The sequence below is a fragment of the Rhododendron vialii genome, chromosome 2a (genome assembly GCF_030253575.1).
Source record: "Rhododendron vialii isolate Sample 1 chromosome 2a, ASM3025357v1".
In the NCBI taxonomy this organism is placed as follows: domain Eukaryota; kingdom Viridiplantae; phylum Streptophyta; class Magnoliopsida; order Ericales; family Ericaceae; genus Rhododendron; species Rhododendron vialii.
The window spans coordinates 39,373,348-39,389,610 of NC_080558.1; the positions used below are offsets into that span (position 1 = coordinate 39,373,348).

At 39.0% G+C, this 16,263-nt stretch overlaps 2 protein-coding genes and 1 pseudogene across 3 annotated transcripts in view; all 3 read left to right on the forward strand.

Moving 5' to 3' along the window:
* The first annotated feature begins 785 nt into the window (after window positions 1-785).
* LOC131316236 (pentatricopeptide repeat-containing protein At1g07740, mitochondrial) lies at window positions 786-3,875 on the forward strand. The gene is made up of 2 exons (XM_058345538.1): window positions 786-1,057; window positions 1,379-3,875. Exon 2 carries the CDS (start codon window positions 1,449-1,451, stop codon window positions 2,853-2,855), a length of 1,407 nt encoding a protein of 468 aa, XP_058201521.1. The 5' UTR covers window positions 786-1,057; window positions 1,379-1,448; the 3' UTR covers window positions 2,856-3,875.
* On the forward strand, window positions 3,566-6,897 carry LOC131316237 (DNA repair protein RAD51 homolog 4-like; annotated as a pseudogene).
* Window positions 6,898-13,323: 6,426 nt separating this feature from the next.
* Window positions 13,324-16,263, forward strand: part of LOC131315868 (26S proteasome regulatory subunit 8 homolog A-like) — an 8,528-nt gene continuing 5,588 nt past the window's right edge. The window contains exons 1-2 of one of the 2 annotated variants that reach the window (XM_058345085.1): window positions 13,324-13,769; window positions 15,071-15,168. In XM_058345085.1, coding sequence (XP_058201068.1) covers window positions 13,568-13,769; window positions 15,071-15,168 — 300 coding nt within the window. In that variant the 5' untranslated portion in view covers window positions 13,324-13,567. The remainder of the gene's footprint in view (window positions 13,770-15,070; window positions 15,169-16,263) is intronic. The other variant, XM_058345086.1, reaches the window with a different exon arrangement.

Here is a 16,263-nt window from a genome sequence, read left to right on the forward strand (position 1 = left end):
ATATTGTTGGATATGGTCTGTTTCGTATTGAAATATGTGATGATGGTCTGTTTCTTATTGAAATATCTGTTTATAGCCTTGGCGGGGTAACTTTTGTTGCAACCAGCCATGAGTACTTTTGGCTATGATGTGTGGTAAAGCTGAGCCAAAATATATGAGTTACTTCCAGTTTTCGGTGATTTCTTTGGTGCAGAATGTCAGCGGTTTCACATTAAGGGTTTCCACGGCATGTAGGATTTCTTACAAAGAAGCAATCAGGAGAACTAAAAATAAGAAAAATCTTTTGGCTACCAATTGCTTATTCTGATTGTTGGTTTTCTTTAATAAGTAGTTAAGCAAATCAGCCCCACGGCCCCCACCAAACAAGCTTATTTGCTCTTTGCCAAAACTACTCAGTAAAACGGGCACGACATGAAGCACTGCACGATTGAAAAATGGCACGGCACGACACGACACAATCAAGTAAACGGGTCGGCACGGCACAGTACGACACGATTAAAAAACGGGTCAGCATGGCACAACACGATTTAAGTAAATGGGTCTGGCTCGGCACGACACGATTAAAAAACGGGCCGGCACGACACAACACGACAAGATTTAAGTAAATGGGCCCGGTCCGACACGATTGAAAAATGGCACGGCATGACACGATTAAAGTAAATGGGCACGGCTCTGCACGACACGATTGAAAATGGTATGGCATGGCATGACACAATTTTAAATAAACGAGTCGGCACGGCACGAAACACGGTTGGCATGGAAGTTGAATGGCACGACATGCATGTTTGACACCTTTGGCAAACAGTCACCGTTTTCTCCATTCCCTAACCAGAGAAAAAATTATCCCATGGATTGAATCTCATGAAACCATCACTCTCTCAACCTAGTTCCACACCACCACCACTGACGCAACCTCGCCACCGATGCCACCCCGCCACTGCAGCCACCCTCTTCCTTTCTTCCCGACTCCTTCCCCTCTCTTTCTCTCTCACTTCGAACCATGCTAGAAGAAACTCAAGGCAAAAAATCTCGAACCAGAAACTTTGATTGAAGTCGGGTAAATCACTCATTTTCCCCTAATTTCTTTACAAAATTGCTGCTAGTTTTCAAATATTGGTTAAAATCAGTTTGCGAACATTTTTCCGAAAATCCCCAAATCTCAGAGTATAGTTTTTTCTTTTCAAACGAGGGCTTTCTAAAATTAATGTCTTGTAAAATCGATGGGAAATATTCAAGAAGGAATGAGATCCATTGTTGGTTTTTGTATTATCTTCATTTTGTTAATTTTTGTGATTTTCCATATAACAGGGGTTTAATACTGAGGTTATCATTTTGATTTGCTGTAATTCATGATGAGAGGCTGAAATAATGTTCGTAGGAGCTGTAGGGATTCCTAAACTTGATGTTGCAACAACTCTCTTGCCGCCATTGAATGAACCCTTCATCCGATGATCACATCACGGCGATCTAGATCACTCAATGAGACACTATCAACCCTTCTATTTCACCATTCCAATCCATTCACCAACCACATTCGTTCTCTCTCTTACCGCCCTCCTCGCCCCACCATACCCAAACCCCCTCACAAACCCTCCAAAAAACTCCTCCCCAAACCAATCACTTTCATAACAGACCTCAAAGAAATTCAAAACCCAGATGAAGCCCTCTCTCTCTTCAACGACTACACCCAAATGGGTTTCAAACACGACTACCCATCCTACTCCTCCCTCATTTACAAGCTCGCCCGTTGTCGAAACTTCGAACCCGTCAAAACCCTTCTCCATAGCATTAAACACCACAACATTCAATGCAGAGAAGCCCTTTTTATTGGCTTAATTCGTCATTATGGAAAATCCCAGTTGCCAGAGGAAGCCATTGATCTGTTTCAACAAATGGCTAGTTTTAACTGTGTCCGTACATTGCAGTCTTTCAATACCCTCCTCAATGTTTTGGTTGACAATGGGAGGTTAGAAAAGGTGAATGAGATGTTTAAGTGCGCGTCGAAAATGGGTTTTAAGCTGAATTCCGTTTCGTTTACGGTTATGATCAAGGGGTGGCTCGAGAGGGGTGAGTGGGAACAAGCTTGCCGGGTGTTCGATGAAATGCTCGAGAGAGGAGTTGAACCCTCGGTGGTAACTTATAATTGTCTGGTTGGGTATTTGTGCAAGAAATGTGACTTGGATAGGGCTAAGGGTATGCTCGATGACATGGCCAAGAAAGGGCAAAAACCTAATGCAGTCACGTACTCGTTGTTGATGGGAGGTTTGTGCTCTTTAGATAAGTACAACGAAGCGAAGAAGATGATGTTTGATATGGAGTATCGAGGGTGTAAACCACAGATGGTGAATTATGGTGTTTTGATGAATGATCTTGCAAAGAGAGGGTTGATTGAGGAAGCCAAGGCTTTGCTTCATCAGATGAAGAAAAGACGGTTCAAGCCTGATGTTGTGACTTACAATATACTGATTAATTATCTGTGCAAGGATGGGAGAGTTGCTGAGGCGTACAAAATTCTCGTGGAAATGCAGGTTCAAGGTTGTGAGCCAAATGCAGCCACGTATAGAATGATGGTTGATGGGTTTTGTCGAGTTAAGGACTTTGAAGGAGGCTTGAAGCTTTTGAATGCAATGTTAGCAAGTAAGCATTGCCCACGTCTCGAAACGTTTTGCTGTTTGATTAGGGGATTAGCCATGTGTGGCAAGGTGGATGATGTTTGCTTTGTTTTGGAAGCTATGGAGAAGAAGAAAATGAGATTTGATCTACATTCTTGGGAAGTGCTGGTTAGGGAAGCTTTTGGTGAGGATCATGGCAGTGCAAGCAGTCTTGTGACTGAACTGATTTCTGCTCATCAGTAGGCTTCATGGAATATGCCTTGGTGGTCCACGGTAATTGGCAATGTACCATCTAGCACAACTATCATGAGGTCAAATCATGCATTGGGTGGTCGGTTTGGAACTTATTCATCATATTGCTGTGGGAAACTATCGTGATTATTCGACAGAAGTCAAACGGTTGATCTATTTTGATTCAGGAGGCCGGTGCTGTCCCGCATGAGGAGTTCTTAGTTTTTTGGCCTTTCGCTTCCTTCATTGTGGGAAAAATGTAGAAGCAAAGACACTTTCGTGGATGGCAACATTGGCAAGATTGGGGACCCCTTGTGGGGTTAAGTGGAATATGTTGGAGACCTTACAGGGCAATGGAAGTGACCAATTACGTCTTTGAGCCCCAATAATGCTAACATTGGTACAAATAAAAACCTTTACTCTCTCAGTGATCAGCACTTAAATTGTTACAATCTTTTGTCCTTTATTATTCTGTTACATTTCTCGTTCTTTCTATTTGATTTCAGTTCATCTGAACAATGCTTTTTCTGTGGCTTTTAAAAAGAGTGGATTAGAAACTTGTAAAACTATAACCAGAGTACATTTGATTCGTTTGCTTGAAAGAAGCTTTTTTCTTCTTCCATTTGAAAGTTTTTTTTTTTTTTTTTTTCCATTCTAGGGCTGAAATTGTGAATCAATCTGGTTCACCCCTTTACTTGTAATTGTTTCAAAAAGTATTTGGTACTTTATCACAAACTGGTTGGGATGAGTATTTGTTTTAGTTATAACTGTTACTCTTCCCTTTCAGTTGAAGATTTTCTCATTCAAGACCTGTATGTATTAGCTGCTTTGGCAGAGCAACATTCTACTTCAGAGAGATTAAAGGAGGTTAGCTAGTTGATAGAAAATTTGCTTCAATGCGTTGTTGTTTCTATTGTATTCCAGTACAACATGTGCACTTTCTTGCAAGTAGGGTATTACCCAGGTCCTCTCTATCATAGATCAGAAATGATTCGTGCACAGCAGCTGTGCACAGCAGTCTGTGCACGTAGCACAGCTCATCATAGATTGTCAGCATCAACCATGGTTGAATGGTTTGGAGCTGTTGGAAGATGCTGAACAGAATAAACACATTCTATCTAGTGGATGTGAAAGGTCATTGGTCTTGCAATTGCTTTTTTTTTCTTTATGCAATGACAGTATGCTGCACGTAAAAGTAAAACACCCATGGTTGTTATTTGAAACAGGATCGATATGCTGCTTTAAGGAGGATTCCATCAGGGCCATCTAACAGAACTGGTTGGGCCATCATCGTCGTGTAAAACACAGGTAGGAATACACTCAATATCCGACCTATCCTGCTTACATGCAGTTATATATGCTTCTGAGTTTGTCGAGATTTCACATCTGCTATCAGTAAATGAATGCTTGTTACTGTTTAGGTCTGCCTAAAAGCTGCCTCGACTGTTGCAAGAGTCTGTGGAGTTTTATTCTTAGACACAGGCAACTCCTTTTCACCTAAACGCATTGCCCAGTTTCTAATATCAGATCCTGCTAGTAAAGAGGTTGAAAATAGTAGTTTTAATATGCGATTGCTAGACTGCTAGTTACTTTTGTTGTTGTTCATTTCATCTTCTCTGTGGGTGGGATAAATCAAGGGATGGAAGAGTTAACTTCTTTGAGGGCATGTTATGGATTCTTTCTATATTTCTATTGCCACCAGGCAAACATGTGCTAGAGTTTTTGAACTGTAAGACATTCAGTCATCGGTAGTACAGTAACATATCTGCTACCATAGGGCAATGTCTTCATGTGTGTGTTGGTGCATGGATGATGGGTTGGTTTACATCTGCTTGGCATTTCAGCGGTTTCTGGCCCAAGATATCTTCTTTATCATGCATGCCCCCTCACTACTTTCTCAGAGCCCCTCTTCAGTCTCTTAACATTTTTCCCGGCCATTTTCTTGTAGGGAAACCAAAAAGTTCTTCAAAGAGTATTGAAGAGCATAGAATGTCACTCTGTGTTTGACATTTTTACACTGTTGGATTTGCTACATCAGCTGAAACCCAATTTAATATCTCAGGTTATATTAAAATACAGCACATTTAGCTTTCTTTTCTTTGTTATTAAAATACAGCACATGCAGGATATTTGATAACTTGTTAATTTGCAGACTGGTGATCGGGTGCAGCTGCTTATTGTTGATTCGATTTCTTCTCTTATTACCCCCATACTTGGTGGCGGTGGTTCACATGGTAGTTAATTCTTTGCACCTCACTATTCTAGGAGAAAGGATTATGTTCTGCATTTATGTCTAATGCAAAGTGTGCATTTTTCTTTTCTTATTTCTTTCCGTTCATCCTTATTCTATTGTTTCTTTCTTGCTTTCTCTCAAGTGGACAAAGGTTTGGACCATGTATCCATTACTTTCAATCAGGCAGTTGTCATATACTAGTTTAGACTATGAAAATCCTTTTTGCCAAGGCCGCGGATACTTCAAGAAGAGATTTGACAGGTTGGACCCCTATCCACGTATCCAACATTCATTCCCCAGTCTCTGTAAAATAGCTGATAAGTGACTTCCACCAAAAGCCCTGATTTTTCAATTGTCAGTTTTTATGGTGAAGCAGGCTCATGCTGCCAATGTAAACGAGATCTTCTGCAGTTGAGACGTGATTCTTACCTATTCTTGTTCATACTCAGGATGCCATTTATAGGATGTGTTTTCCTTTTATTTAATTTTGGTTTTCCATGCAAGGAATCTTGTCATTCTTATGCCAAAGCGTGATTGCTGTGTGTGTGGAACAAATGGGCTTATGTTTGACTGGTCAATACAGGGCGTGCTTTGATGATTTCTGCTGGATCATTACTAAAAAAGTTGGCACACGAGCATAACCTTGCTGTGTTGGTAAGTATTGAACTCTAAATTTCATTAACATCTTCTCGCACTGCGAAAATACTAGGTAATTGGTATAATCTCGCTTTTCTTCAGATATTTGTGTTCAGGTGATTCAAAAAATGGAAAGCTATAATCAGTTAATGAGTGTTTGTGTCTCCACAATCAGGATTGCATCTGATGATTAAAGCTGTATCTTACACTACATCTAAAGACTAACGTAAATCTCATCAGATCATAGAAGCTGATGAGCCTGTGTTTTTACTGACTGGTGACAAGTATAAAAGAGTGATATATCAACCGTACTAATTACTATGTGTTTGTTTCAGTACGGTTGAATTGTAGAGTGATATGCATTTTGAAAATTGTCAAACACCTATTATATCCAATGGAGATAAAGCAATATGGATTAGTGAAACTAATAAAACGAGTACCAAGTTTATGGTAGTTGATTTTCTGATTTCAAAGAAGTTGATTTCCTATTGCAGTCATCAATTCAAGATCGAGATTAAGTTTTCTGTCATCCTCGTGTTTCGATGATGCCTTTGTTGGCATTGATTCATTGTTAGCAGTGATCCGTGGGTGCGTGTAAAAAGCTTAAGTTTGCAGCATGTGCATATTCTCAGGTGACCAATCACATGGTGAGTGGAGAGGGAGGCACTCACAAGCCGGTGCTTGGAGAGAGTTGGAAGAGCATCCCGCACGTGTGGCTTGAGCTCTCGCGTGAGCATGGAAGCAACATTTGCAACATGTGCATAGTTAGACATCCATGCATGGTAATGCTGTTGCCCATAGCTGATACTGAAGTAGAATGATGATATCAATAGAGTCTCCAGTAGTATCATCTTTACATAGTATTATCTTTACAACGCCATTGAGCAGCGCTTATATCTTTCTTCTTCTTTCTCAGGCTTCTGGTAAAGCAGTGACGTTTATGATTCCGTGACTTGGTTCATCTGAATTGTGCATTGGAACATAAAGACGATATGGTGTAAAATACAGTTGATGTAAAGCAGTTTAGCTTAGCTTAGAAATACCAGCCTTTTTAAAAGGGCTTTTCACATCTAGCTTATAGTATTTTTTCTTTTTGTAGTTGTGTATATACGGAATATAAGGTACATGGGAGACCAACAGACAGTGTCATTACTTCATCTTAATATATTGGCTTTTAGTGATCAATGATCAAAACTTGTTTCAGTTTACAGCCATTGGTAGTCTGTCTCTCTCTTCTCTCTCTCTCTCTCTCTCTCTCTCTCTCTCTCTGTTACATGAAGCTCAATATAATACCAGAAAAATGAAGGGCAAAAAAATGAACAAATTTTTATATCTCCTTAGTAAGAAGTTTGATATTGGTGAGAGAAAGGGAGACTACTAAATTACTAACGGTCTATAGTACAGTCCGAGAGATTTAAAGTTATATCCTTCAACTGTGATTGTTCAAATCAGAATCAATTCTTGCTCTCGAAGTACAACAGCTCAAAGCCGCCTTCCTGCGATTACATATGGAACTCTACTCCTGCTATGGTGTTTGTACATTGCCTACAGTACAGGGATATGGTGATACATATGTTACGATTTCTTTCTTGCTTTCTTTCAAGTAGACAAAGGTTTGGACCATGTATCCATTACTTTCAATCAGGCAGTTGTCATATACTAGTTTAGACTGTGAAAATCCTTTTTGCCAAGGTCGAGGGAAAATGACGGCTCAAGATATGTTTTGATAATTAATATCCGATAAGAACATTTTCAGCATTAACAAATATTCTCAATATGTCCTCGACTGGTATTAATTATCAAAACACTTCATTTGCCGTCATTTTCCCACCAAATTACTCCACGATTCTTCTTCGCGTGGTTGCTCCGGGGGCAAACTGTTTTCACTTTTTACTTCAAGTGACTGCGAAGATTCATGAATTCATCTAGTTGTTTTTTGCAATTTTTTTGGGGAGTAACATCTTCAATTCTTACCCATTTTACTATCCATATCCAAAATTTAAGTAAAAAGTTTAAAAACTCATCTTTAATGTTATACCCATTTTGAGTTCTATCAATTTTCTCACCCAAATTTGGGGAGACTCAAACCCATACCCATTTTTTCAAAGCCTATTTTTGCTCTCTTTAATTACAAGTGTGTCACCCATTAATTTTAAGTATGTTATTCAAGAATAAATTTGGGTACAAATATGGGTTTAACATTGGAGATGTCTTACCCAAATCAAGTTTTTGACTCATATTTCTTCCTCAAATTTGGGTGAAAAAAAGGGTAATAATTGAAGATGCTCTAAGCATTCTCTTTATTGTTGTTTGTTTGGTTTTTGTCCTGATCGTTCTGTTTCTTGTACTTCATCTTTGACATTATTTTTTTGACTAGCAATAAACTCGAGATTCATATTAAACAAACAAACAATACAACTACAACAAAGGACACTACCGGTTCGAAAATACAAGAAATAACAAAACAAAAGCCGCATGGAACCAAACGCCGGAGCCGCACCCATCAATCACACTCGTGAAGGTGGGTGGAGAGACCAAGGGGAGAGGCAAGGTATGGGAAGAACAGCTCTCGAGATGACCTGCCACACCAATTTGAACTCGGCTGCCACAGACTGAAGGGCTGAACCCGCCGTAGATGCCGCCACTGAACCGCTCACAGCCCAGATCCAGTTCCATAGATTTGGCGCCTGAGTTCAAAAATGATAAGGAGAATGGAAGATCTACCCTTCTTAAGAAAAGAGTCTCAACCATCTCACATACATGAAGGTGAGAGCGTAGGAGGAGAAGAGAAGAACATGGAAGGAAAGAGATGGGGGAAGCCGACTGGGAGGTGGGGAAAATCGGAGAGGGGAGCGGCTGAAAGAAAAGAAAGAAAAAGAAGGAGAGCTTTCTCTAGAGAGAGAAACTCTCGCGTCCTTGACATTATTGATGAACTTCTTACTCTAATACCCCCAAAAAATTAAAGAATGCAAGATAAGGGGGAAAAAAATGCATTCTGAAATCACACCTACCTTTTTCATGCAGTGCACACCCCTCCTATCCATCCATTTTGCATGCACCTGAGTTATAAACCTTCTTAGGGTAACCCCACAATCAACCGTGAAAGCCTTAGTTCAAATTTAAGAATTTTGAAATTATTTTTTTAATTTTTATTTTATTTTTTACTTCCAAAATTACTTTTAACTTTTTCTTTTTTAGTAATAAATAAATATGCAATAAAAAAAATTTCTTACTATTTTTCAAAAATTACTTTCGCCCTTATTTTTTAAAACTATTTACAAAAATTACCAATAGTTTAAAAAACAAATAGTAAAAAATTAATTTTTGAAGAAAGAAAAAAGAGAGAGTAAAAAGTAGGGTTTTTTAAAGTAATTTTTGATAAATAGTAAGAAAAAAAAAGAATTTTATTGCCCATTTATTTACTACTAAAACAAAAAGAAAGAGTTAAAAGTAATTTTTGAAAGTAAAAAGTAAAAAAAGAAGAAGAAGGGAGGTTAACTTTTCCGTTAGCTCCATCCGTTACAAATCGACGGAATTGAATGGTGGGGGCCTTATTGTTAACGGAATGATAAGTTTGGGTGTTTTTTTGTCATTAGTTGAAGTTCAGGTTGTTTTTTGTAAAGTTCTTGAAAGTTCAGGAGTTTTCTTAAAAATTTACCTTTATTTTCTTAGAGTAATGGATTGCGTGTACACCGAAAGATGAACCAATCAGCGTTAATAGCGTTAATAGTTGTAGGTAATGAGATTTGAAACCATGTCAAATGGGTGTAAAGACAAACCATGCGTTCAAACGATACAAAGAAAGAAAATAAGAAAGAATATGATCGAGTTAACGAGGCTGCTGAATTTGTAGGTCGGTTCCCTACTGCACAACTGTGTTTGGAGCCGTTCCGATGTACGTGGACTCACGTGCATCGAATGACTCCGGATGCAGTTGTGTCTGGAATTGTGTTTTAAACTTGTGTTAGTAGCATTGCTCAGTAAAAAAAAATAGCCCATTGTTTTTTTTTTGTCAGCTTAAAAAAATATAATAGCCCATTGTTGGTCGATTTGCAGAAGCTAAGCACCAAAACTGGAGTCGCAAGCCAGCAAGATTGAACTGCTACAATCACAAGACCACCTGCGAGCACAAAAGGAAGAAAACAAATCTAACGACGACCATAACCCGGGAAGAAACGTGGAAAACTATAAATCTCGTAGAGCCGTCATCGCACGATACTACACTAGCAACTGTGTTTACTGGGACTTACTCTTTGAATTTCTTAAAAGAACATAGAGATCTAGCAGCTAATAAAGACCAGGTGAAGAAACAAGGAAATGGAATAAAAGACATGAAGCGAACAGTTATTTCGTAAACCTTTCTACCGAATCAAAGAAATGACTAGTACACTGAAACAAAATCCCACATTCAACTTTTATATTGGCATACATAAAACAAATTAAAACAAAAACAAAAACAAAAACAAAAGAAAAATGATATAGAACAAAAATAATACAAAATCTGGATCTTCCTGGCTTTACTTAGTCTATGGTTAACTTCTGCGGGCAGATAAACGGAGCAGGAACAAGAACATCCCTTCTCCGGGATTCCCCTTGAGGGGACTAGATTCTCCATTTTCCAAATTTTCTGTTGGTGAAGGTATCTGAGGTTTACTTCTCAAGAAGCTCTTCGCATAAAGGGAGCCGAAAACAATAACCTGATCAATGGGAAAAAAATCAGTGGAATGTGCAATTATTGATGGCCTAATGATGCGACAAATTAGAAAGATACAGCGCGCATATTTTGCAATTCACAAACATAGAAAATAACTTCAACCAGGTCTAACTGCCCACTCAGCCAAAGATGTATCACAGACAATTAACTGTTGGTGTCTGGTAAGAGACCAACAGACAGTCCACAGTGGTAGAACCTAGGAAAAGAACAGGAAAGAAGTTCATATAGTCATAATGGTTAGCACTGCACTTGTGCGCACGTCTTTCATTGAATTGATTATTTAAGTGCACATCAAAAATGGCAAAAGTTTAAATCCTGGCACGAGTACTACATCTCCGTACTCTTTCATACATCAATCTGCATCTTTCGTGAACTAATATATTGTGACCTGAACCTCGACTTTTAAACCTTGATCTCGTCATTTCAAGTGCACTGCTTATGAGAAAACTTCATATATCTGAAGATGTAACAAAATGCAGGGCATTCTTCAAACTTGTGTGAGGCTACTCAACCTATTACACATCAAGGGGAAGTTACGGCTTAAGATTTAAGAAGACCATCTCCGATTCAACTGAATTGAGTAGAGTTTTGTTCACAACTAAAACCAGATCAGAAGAATAAAGAACAAACAAAAACCAAATGAATTGAGTAGGGTTTTGTTTACATACACCCAACCCCGTAGAAGAATAAAGGATAAACAATGAAAGCAACCAATCTAATAGGTTCGTAACCATAGGGCTTCCTGATATACTGAAACCCCAATACAGTGTCTAACCATCCAAAGGGAAATGAACCATCATGTAACATAAAACCATCTAAATTCAGCATCTCTTAGATAAGAACGGACACCTTACCAGTCAAGCTGAGTACACAAGAACACAATGTTGTGTAGAAAATTTGATTGTGTATTTCCATATTGTAGCCTTTAAATAGTTTATCCTGGAAAGTGCTCGTAAATCCATCAAACCTGAGAATTCAAAATAAGCATTTAAATGCTTGCAAATACTCCATAACACTTCACTTACCCCAGCCCAAAAAGAAAAAAAAAAAAGAAGCGTCAATTAGAAGGAAATATTCACGAAAAAATCGATAACAGATCGAATAGTTCTACACTGGCTCACACCCATCTGACAGATAGGATCTAAACATCATGCTAAGTTATTTGTACTAAGCACAACAAAAATGAAGACAACAAATCAAATATTTCACTTTATGCAGCAAGCCTACTTCCAAATGGATTTTAGATATTATCTCCATCTCAGTGTCACGAAATGATTATTGGGCAGTATAGGTTTTTTTTTTACACTTCAAAGTTAGAAATCCAATTAACAGCTGCCTCTTCTCTACTATTAAATGGTACAATAAAAGGGCAAATATAAATGGAAAGAATATGATATATATGGTTTGTTTGAGTAATTTATAGAAGATGAGATATGTATATGCTTGGCTTTATTTTGGGTGAATATAAGTAAGCAAATATAGAATCAAAAGAGGCTGATGTCATTTTCGTAATTAAGAAGGTAGATATAGCAATACCATCTTCCCCTACCCTTATTGGATCTGCTTGTGGGCTGACAGATAGATATAATATCTAGGAAACATTATATATATGGTCTATATTCTGGTGGCAAATATTAGATATAAATACTAACCATCTGGAGTTAGGACAGAGGGTGTGTGCTGTGCAGCTTCGTGCTGCACAGCGTGCTGCACGGCCTCCAGCGAGGCTTTTCCGGCATCTGTCCGACGATCGGAGACGTTCACCGCTTAGAGCTCGTCGAGTTCCATATATGCATCAAAAATCAGCTCAATCAAATATCGTTAAGAGCCTCATCCGGACATATATAACTTGAAAAAAAATGAATCCTAATGGATACGAAACACTGGATCAAAACCACTAAATCCATTTTTTTTCAAGTTATATATGTTCGGATGAGGATCTTAACGATATTTGATCGAGCTGATTTTTAGTGCACATGTAGAACTCGACGAGCTCTACGCGGTGAACGTCTCCGATCGTCAGAACGATGCCGGAAAAGCCTCGCCGGAGGCTGTGCAGCACGCTGTGCAGCACGAAGCTGCACAGCACACACCCTCTGTCACCTTATATCCCATTGGCAAACATGCCGCTAGTAGAAAGGGAAAGGGAAATGGAGTAGAGTTTGACTTGGGCTGATTATCTGCCTCACCAATTGAGATAGCATTGTTGACTATGGAGGGGTACGAGAACCTTCTTAAACACACACACACATTTAATTCAAATTCATGGTGTGGAAGCCAGTCCGTGAAGTTAGTCTCTTATCCTTCTGTGTTAAAAAAAAATTAAGATAGGATCGTAGGAGGATTTTATTTATTTATTTGAGTTGTAGGGATGGATTATTGGAATAATTATTCCATGCTCATTGGGCATTATGTGGTAGGTGTTCCAAACTCTTCTCTATCGTAGATTTGTTTGAACTCCACACTTTATAGCGGAGATTACACAAATGTGTTATGGATGATGCGTTGAGACACCACGTGGCGGTGCCCAGGAACATTAAATAATTTTTGGGGGTTATTGGAACTTGAAAGCTCAAAATTTGAACCACCAAAGAAAATAAAACGAGAGTGATCAAAAAATAAAATAAAATAAAAGGGCCTTTTTTTGTTTTGCTGATAAAATAAAAAATAAATGAGCGTTGAGTGTGCAAAGGCAAGGAAACATCTCTCTCTCTCTCTCTCTCTCTCTCTCTAGGATAGGAGATAAACTTATTATCAGAGGTTCCGTTAACTAGAGATTTGCGGTATTAACGGAGGTTCCGTTAACTAGAGATTTGCGAAGACCAATGAAACACTGCCACGTCTGCAAAACTTAAACCCCACCTTACTCTTTCACTTCTTAACTGTAGACCCTTTTCTCATCCAATAATTTCCCCTCCCCCTTTTCTTCTCTGTAGGGGGAGTACCTCTCATTCCTCTCTCCCGATCGTACCGCCATTCAAAGAACGACGACACCTCTCCGGTCCTCCAATCCTTCCCTGTCTCCTCGAATACACCACCCCTGCACCACCAATCACCGTACTCGTGGAATACCAAATCCCAAATCCCATCTTTCAAGTCGTCTTCACCAATTCCCCCAAATTCTAGGGTTTCGTACCAGCAATGGCGACAGCAGCGATCGAAACCAAACAACAACCAGCCCCAGCATCGTCCATGGAGGCGTGCAGTTCCACCAGAGCAAAGCAAGGCGAGGGTTTGAGGCAGTACTACCTCCTACACATCCACGATCTTCAGCTCCAGGTTCGCCAGAAGTCTCACAATCTCAGTCGCCTCGAAGCTCAGCGCAACGATCTCAATTCTAAAGGTAAATACACATGTACGATCTTCGCATCTACTTCTTATACCGCAAAAACAATCCCTAGGTCTTCTTAAGCTTAGGCTGTGCGATTCTAAGGGGACACTGTAGTCTGTCTTACGTTTGTTTATTGCGCCTGTTCGTCGCATATTTTGAGTGTCTACATGAATAGCCAGTACAAACCCTAGCTTTTTGTTAGCTTAACTGGCTTGCAATTCGATGTTAGTTTTCTTATGTGTTCTCTAATTTCTCATAGTAGTTGTTGTAAGGCTTTTGGGTCGCTTTATCGTGTCTTGGTTTTGCTTATTCCGCTTGTTTTTTTTTTTTTTTTTTGCGTAAAATCAATATCTTTTGTTTGTCTACATGAATAGCCAGAACAAACCCTAGGTTTCATTAGCTAAACTGGCGATGGAATTCGATGTTAGTTGTCTTACGTGTTCTCTAATTTCTCTTAGTTGTTGTTGTAAGGCTTTTGGGTCGCTGTATCGTGTCTTGGTTTTGCTTATTCCGCTTGTTGTTTCGCGTAAAATCAACATCTTTTGTGTGTCTACATGAATAGCCAGAACAAACCCTAGGTTTCATTAGCTTAACTGGCGATGGAATTCGATCTTAGTTGTCTTACCTGTTCTTTTATTTGGCTTATTTATTGTTTTAAGGCTTTTGGGATCACTGTAGTCTGTCTTATTTCTGCTTATTTGTGTTTACATGAATCACCAAAACAAACCCTAACTTTTTGTTAGCGTAATTAGTATAGCGATTTGAAGTATAGCTTGGAGTTTTTTCCATCTCGAAGCTTTTGGTTCATGGGCCAGAATAGTTGTAAATAGGTAGGAGAAAAAGCTGATTTTTGAGCTGTTCCATTTTTCGTGCTTTTTGGTTCTGATTGTTTTCTTAGGGTTTGACCTGATATAAAATCTACAGTCGAAAACAAGGGTTTTTTTTTTTTTTTTTTTTAAACCATCTTATGTGCATTTGTTAATAAACCAAACAGGGGAACAGTTCTACATTTTTTCTGTAAATTATAGGACGGGGTGTTGTTTGGTTGACGACTCTTGCTGCGTGAAAGCAATGCCATCAGCAGTCACAGTTGATTATAGGGAAGCGAATGTTATTGGCTGTATGGTTGATTTCGATGGGCATTTGCATTACCAGTCAAACAGTCGGTATTTGGTGATGTTGGATTAGACAAATCTTGATCCTTGACAAGAAGTGATTCTCTAAGTTTTGCATTATTCTGATGCAGTAGCCGTGTTGTTTTTGGTGGTTTTTATGCAATTTCTTGTACCTAACATTGTTTTATAAATGCACAGTGAGGATGCTTAAAGAAGAACTGCAGCTGCTTCAAGAGGCCGGCTCATACGTTGGTGAGGTGGTCAAAGTTATGGGGAAATCGAAGGTTCTAGTGAAGGTATGCCTTCCGAAATTTCTAGTTATCATCTTAATCCTCTTGTCATCCTGCTGGCTTCGCAGCGTAAGGCCTATCTTCAAAGGGCCCCTGGGCATTTCGAACTTGCATTGTTAACAAGCTTTTATGAGTTATGACTATAGGTAGGAGAAACAAATAACCTTCACAATATTGTTCGTCATCGGGAGCATCTGTGTAAGCAGAGATAAAAGGCGTTTTTTGGTGATAGCATAGGCAGTGTTTGGTTGAGTTCTATTTGTGCATTATTGACGATTGTACCATGACTATGGTGCCGTTTATACTGCATTTAATCTACTGGGGTCCGAAAATTGGTTGTTTCTCTTGTTCCTGAACTTGTTTTTCTGCATAGAGGATGATGTATCAAGTATCAGCCATTGTTGTATACGCAACTCAAGCTTGGCTTCGGTATTTGAAGAAGTTTAGCTATATTTTAGTCAAAGGGAGCAAATCTAATATGTGTTTGTAGTTCTTTCCAACTTATACCTTAGCTCACTGGTTCTTGTAGCTACTCAGAAAATTTAGAACCTGGGGAAAAAACACCAAAAAGGATAAAGAAAGGAGTTTTCTAATGACCTACTGTTTTGGAGGTGGCTGGTGCACTTAGATCACTGTTTGTTATTTTTAGAGGAGTGGAAGGTGATTGTTAGAGCCTGAACTGAGAGATAAGTAGAACATACAGAGTAAGATCTTGTGCCTCTGATGCTATAATCTATGCAAGAATAGGTCCCGTTTTCATTTGCTAACGTGTATACTGGAGGAAGGGGTGGAAAAGAGACTTGGGCCTCGTTTGAGCCGGTTTACTGTTTCTAGGGAAGTCGAGGTAGGGGAATGGTATGGAGTAGGGATTAGTAGTTAAGGCAATACCCCCTCTTGGTTAATTTGCTCCAGACTAAGACTAAGGATTAGTAGGTAAGTTAATTTTGGTCTACCCCGTCCCTTAGTGCTACCACCTACTGGAACCATATCACTCCTCCTAAATATTTTACGAAATGACCGATGATAGACATATCCAAGCTGCCTTAATCTTTTTTGTCTCAAGGATTGGTAGCTTTTTGTTAAATTTATTGAGATGATGGT

Bases quoted from the DNA above. Each gene is read 5' to 3' on its own strand.
- LOC131316236 (XM_058345538.1), top strand. From the start codon at position 1,449: ATGATCACATCACGGCGATCTAGATCACTCAATGAGACACTATCAACC.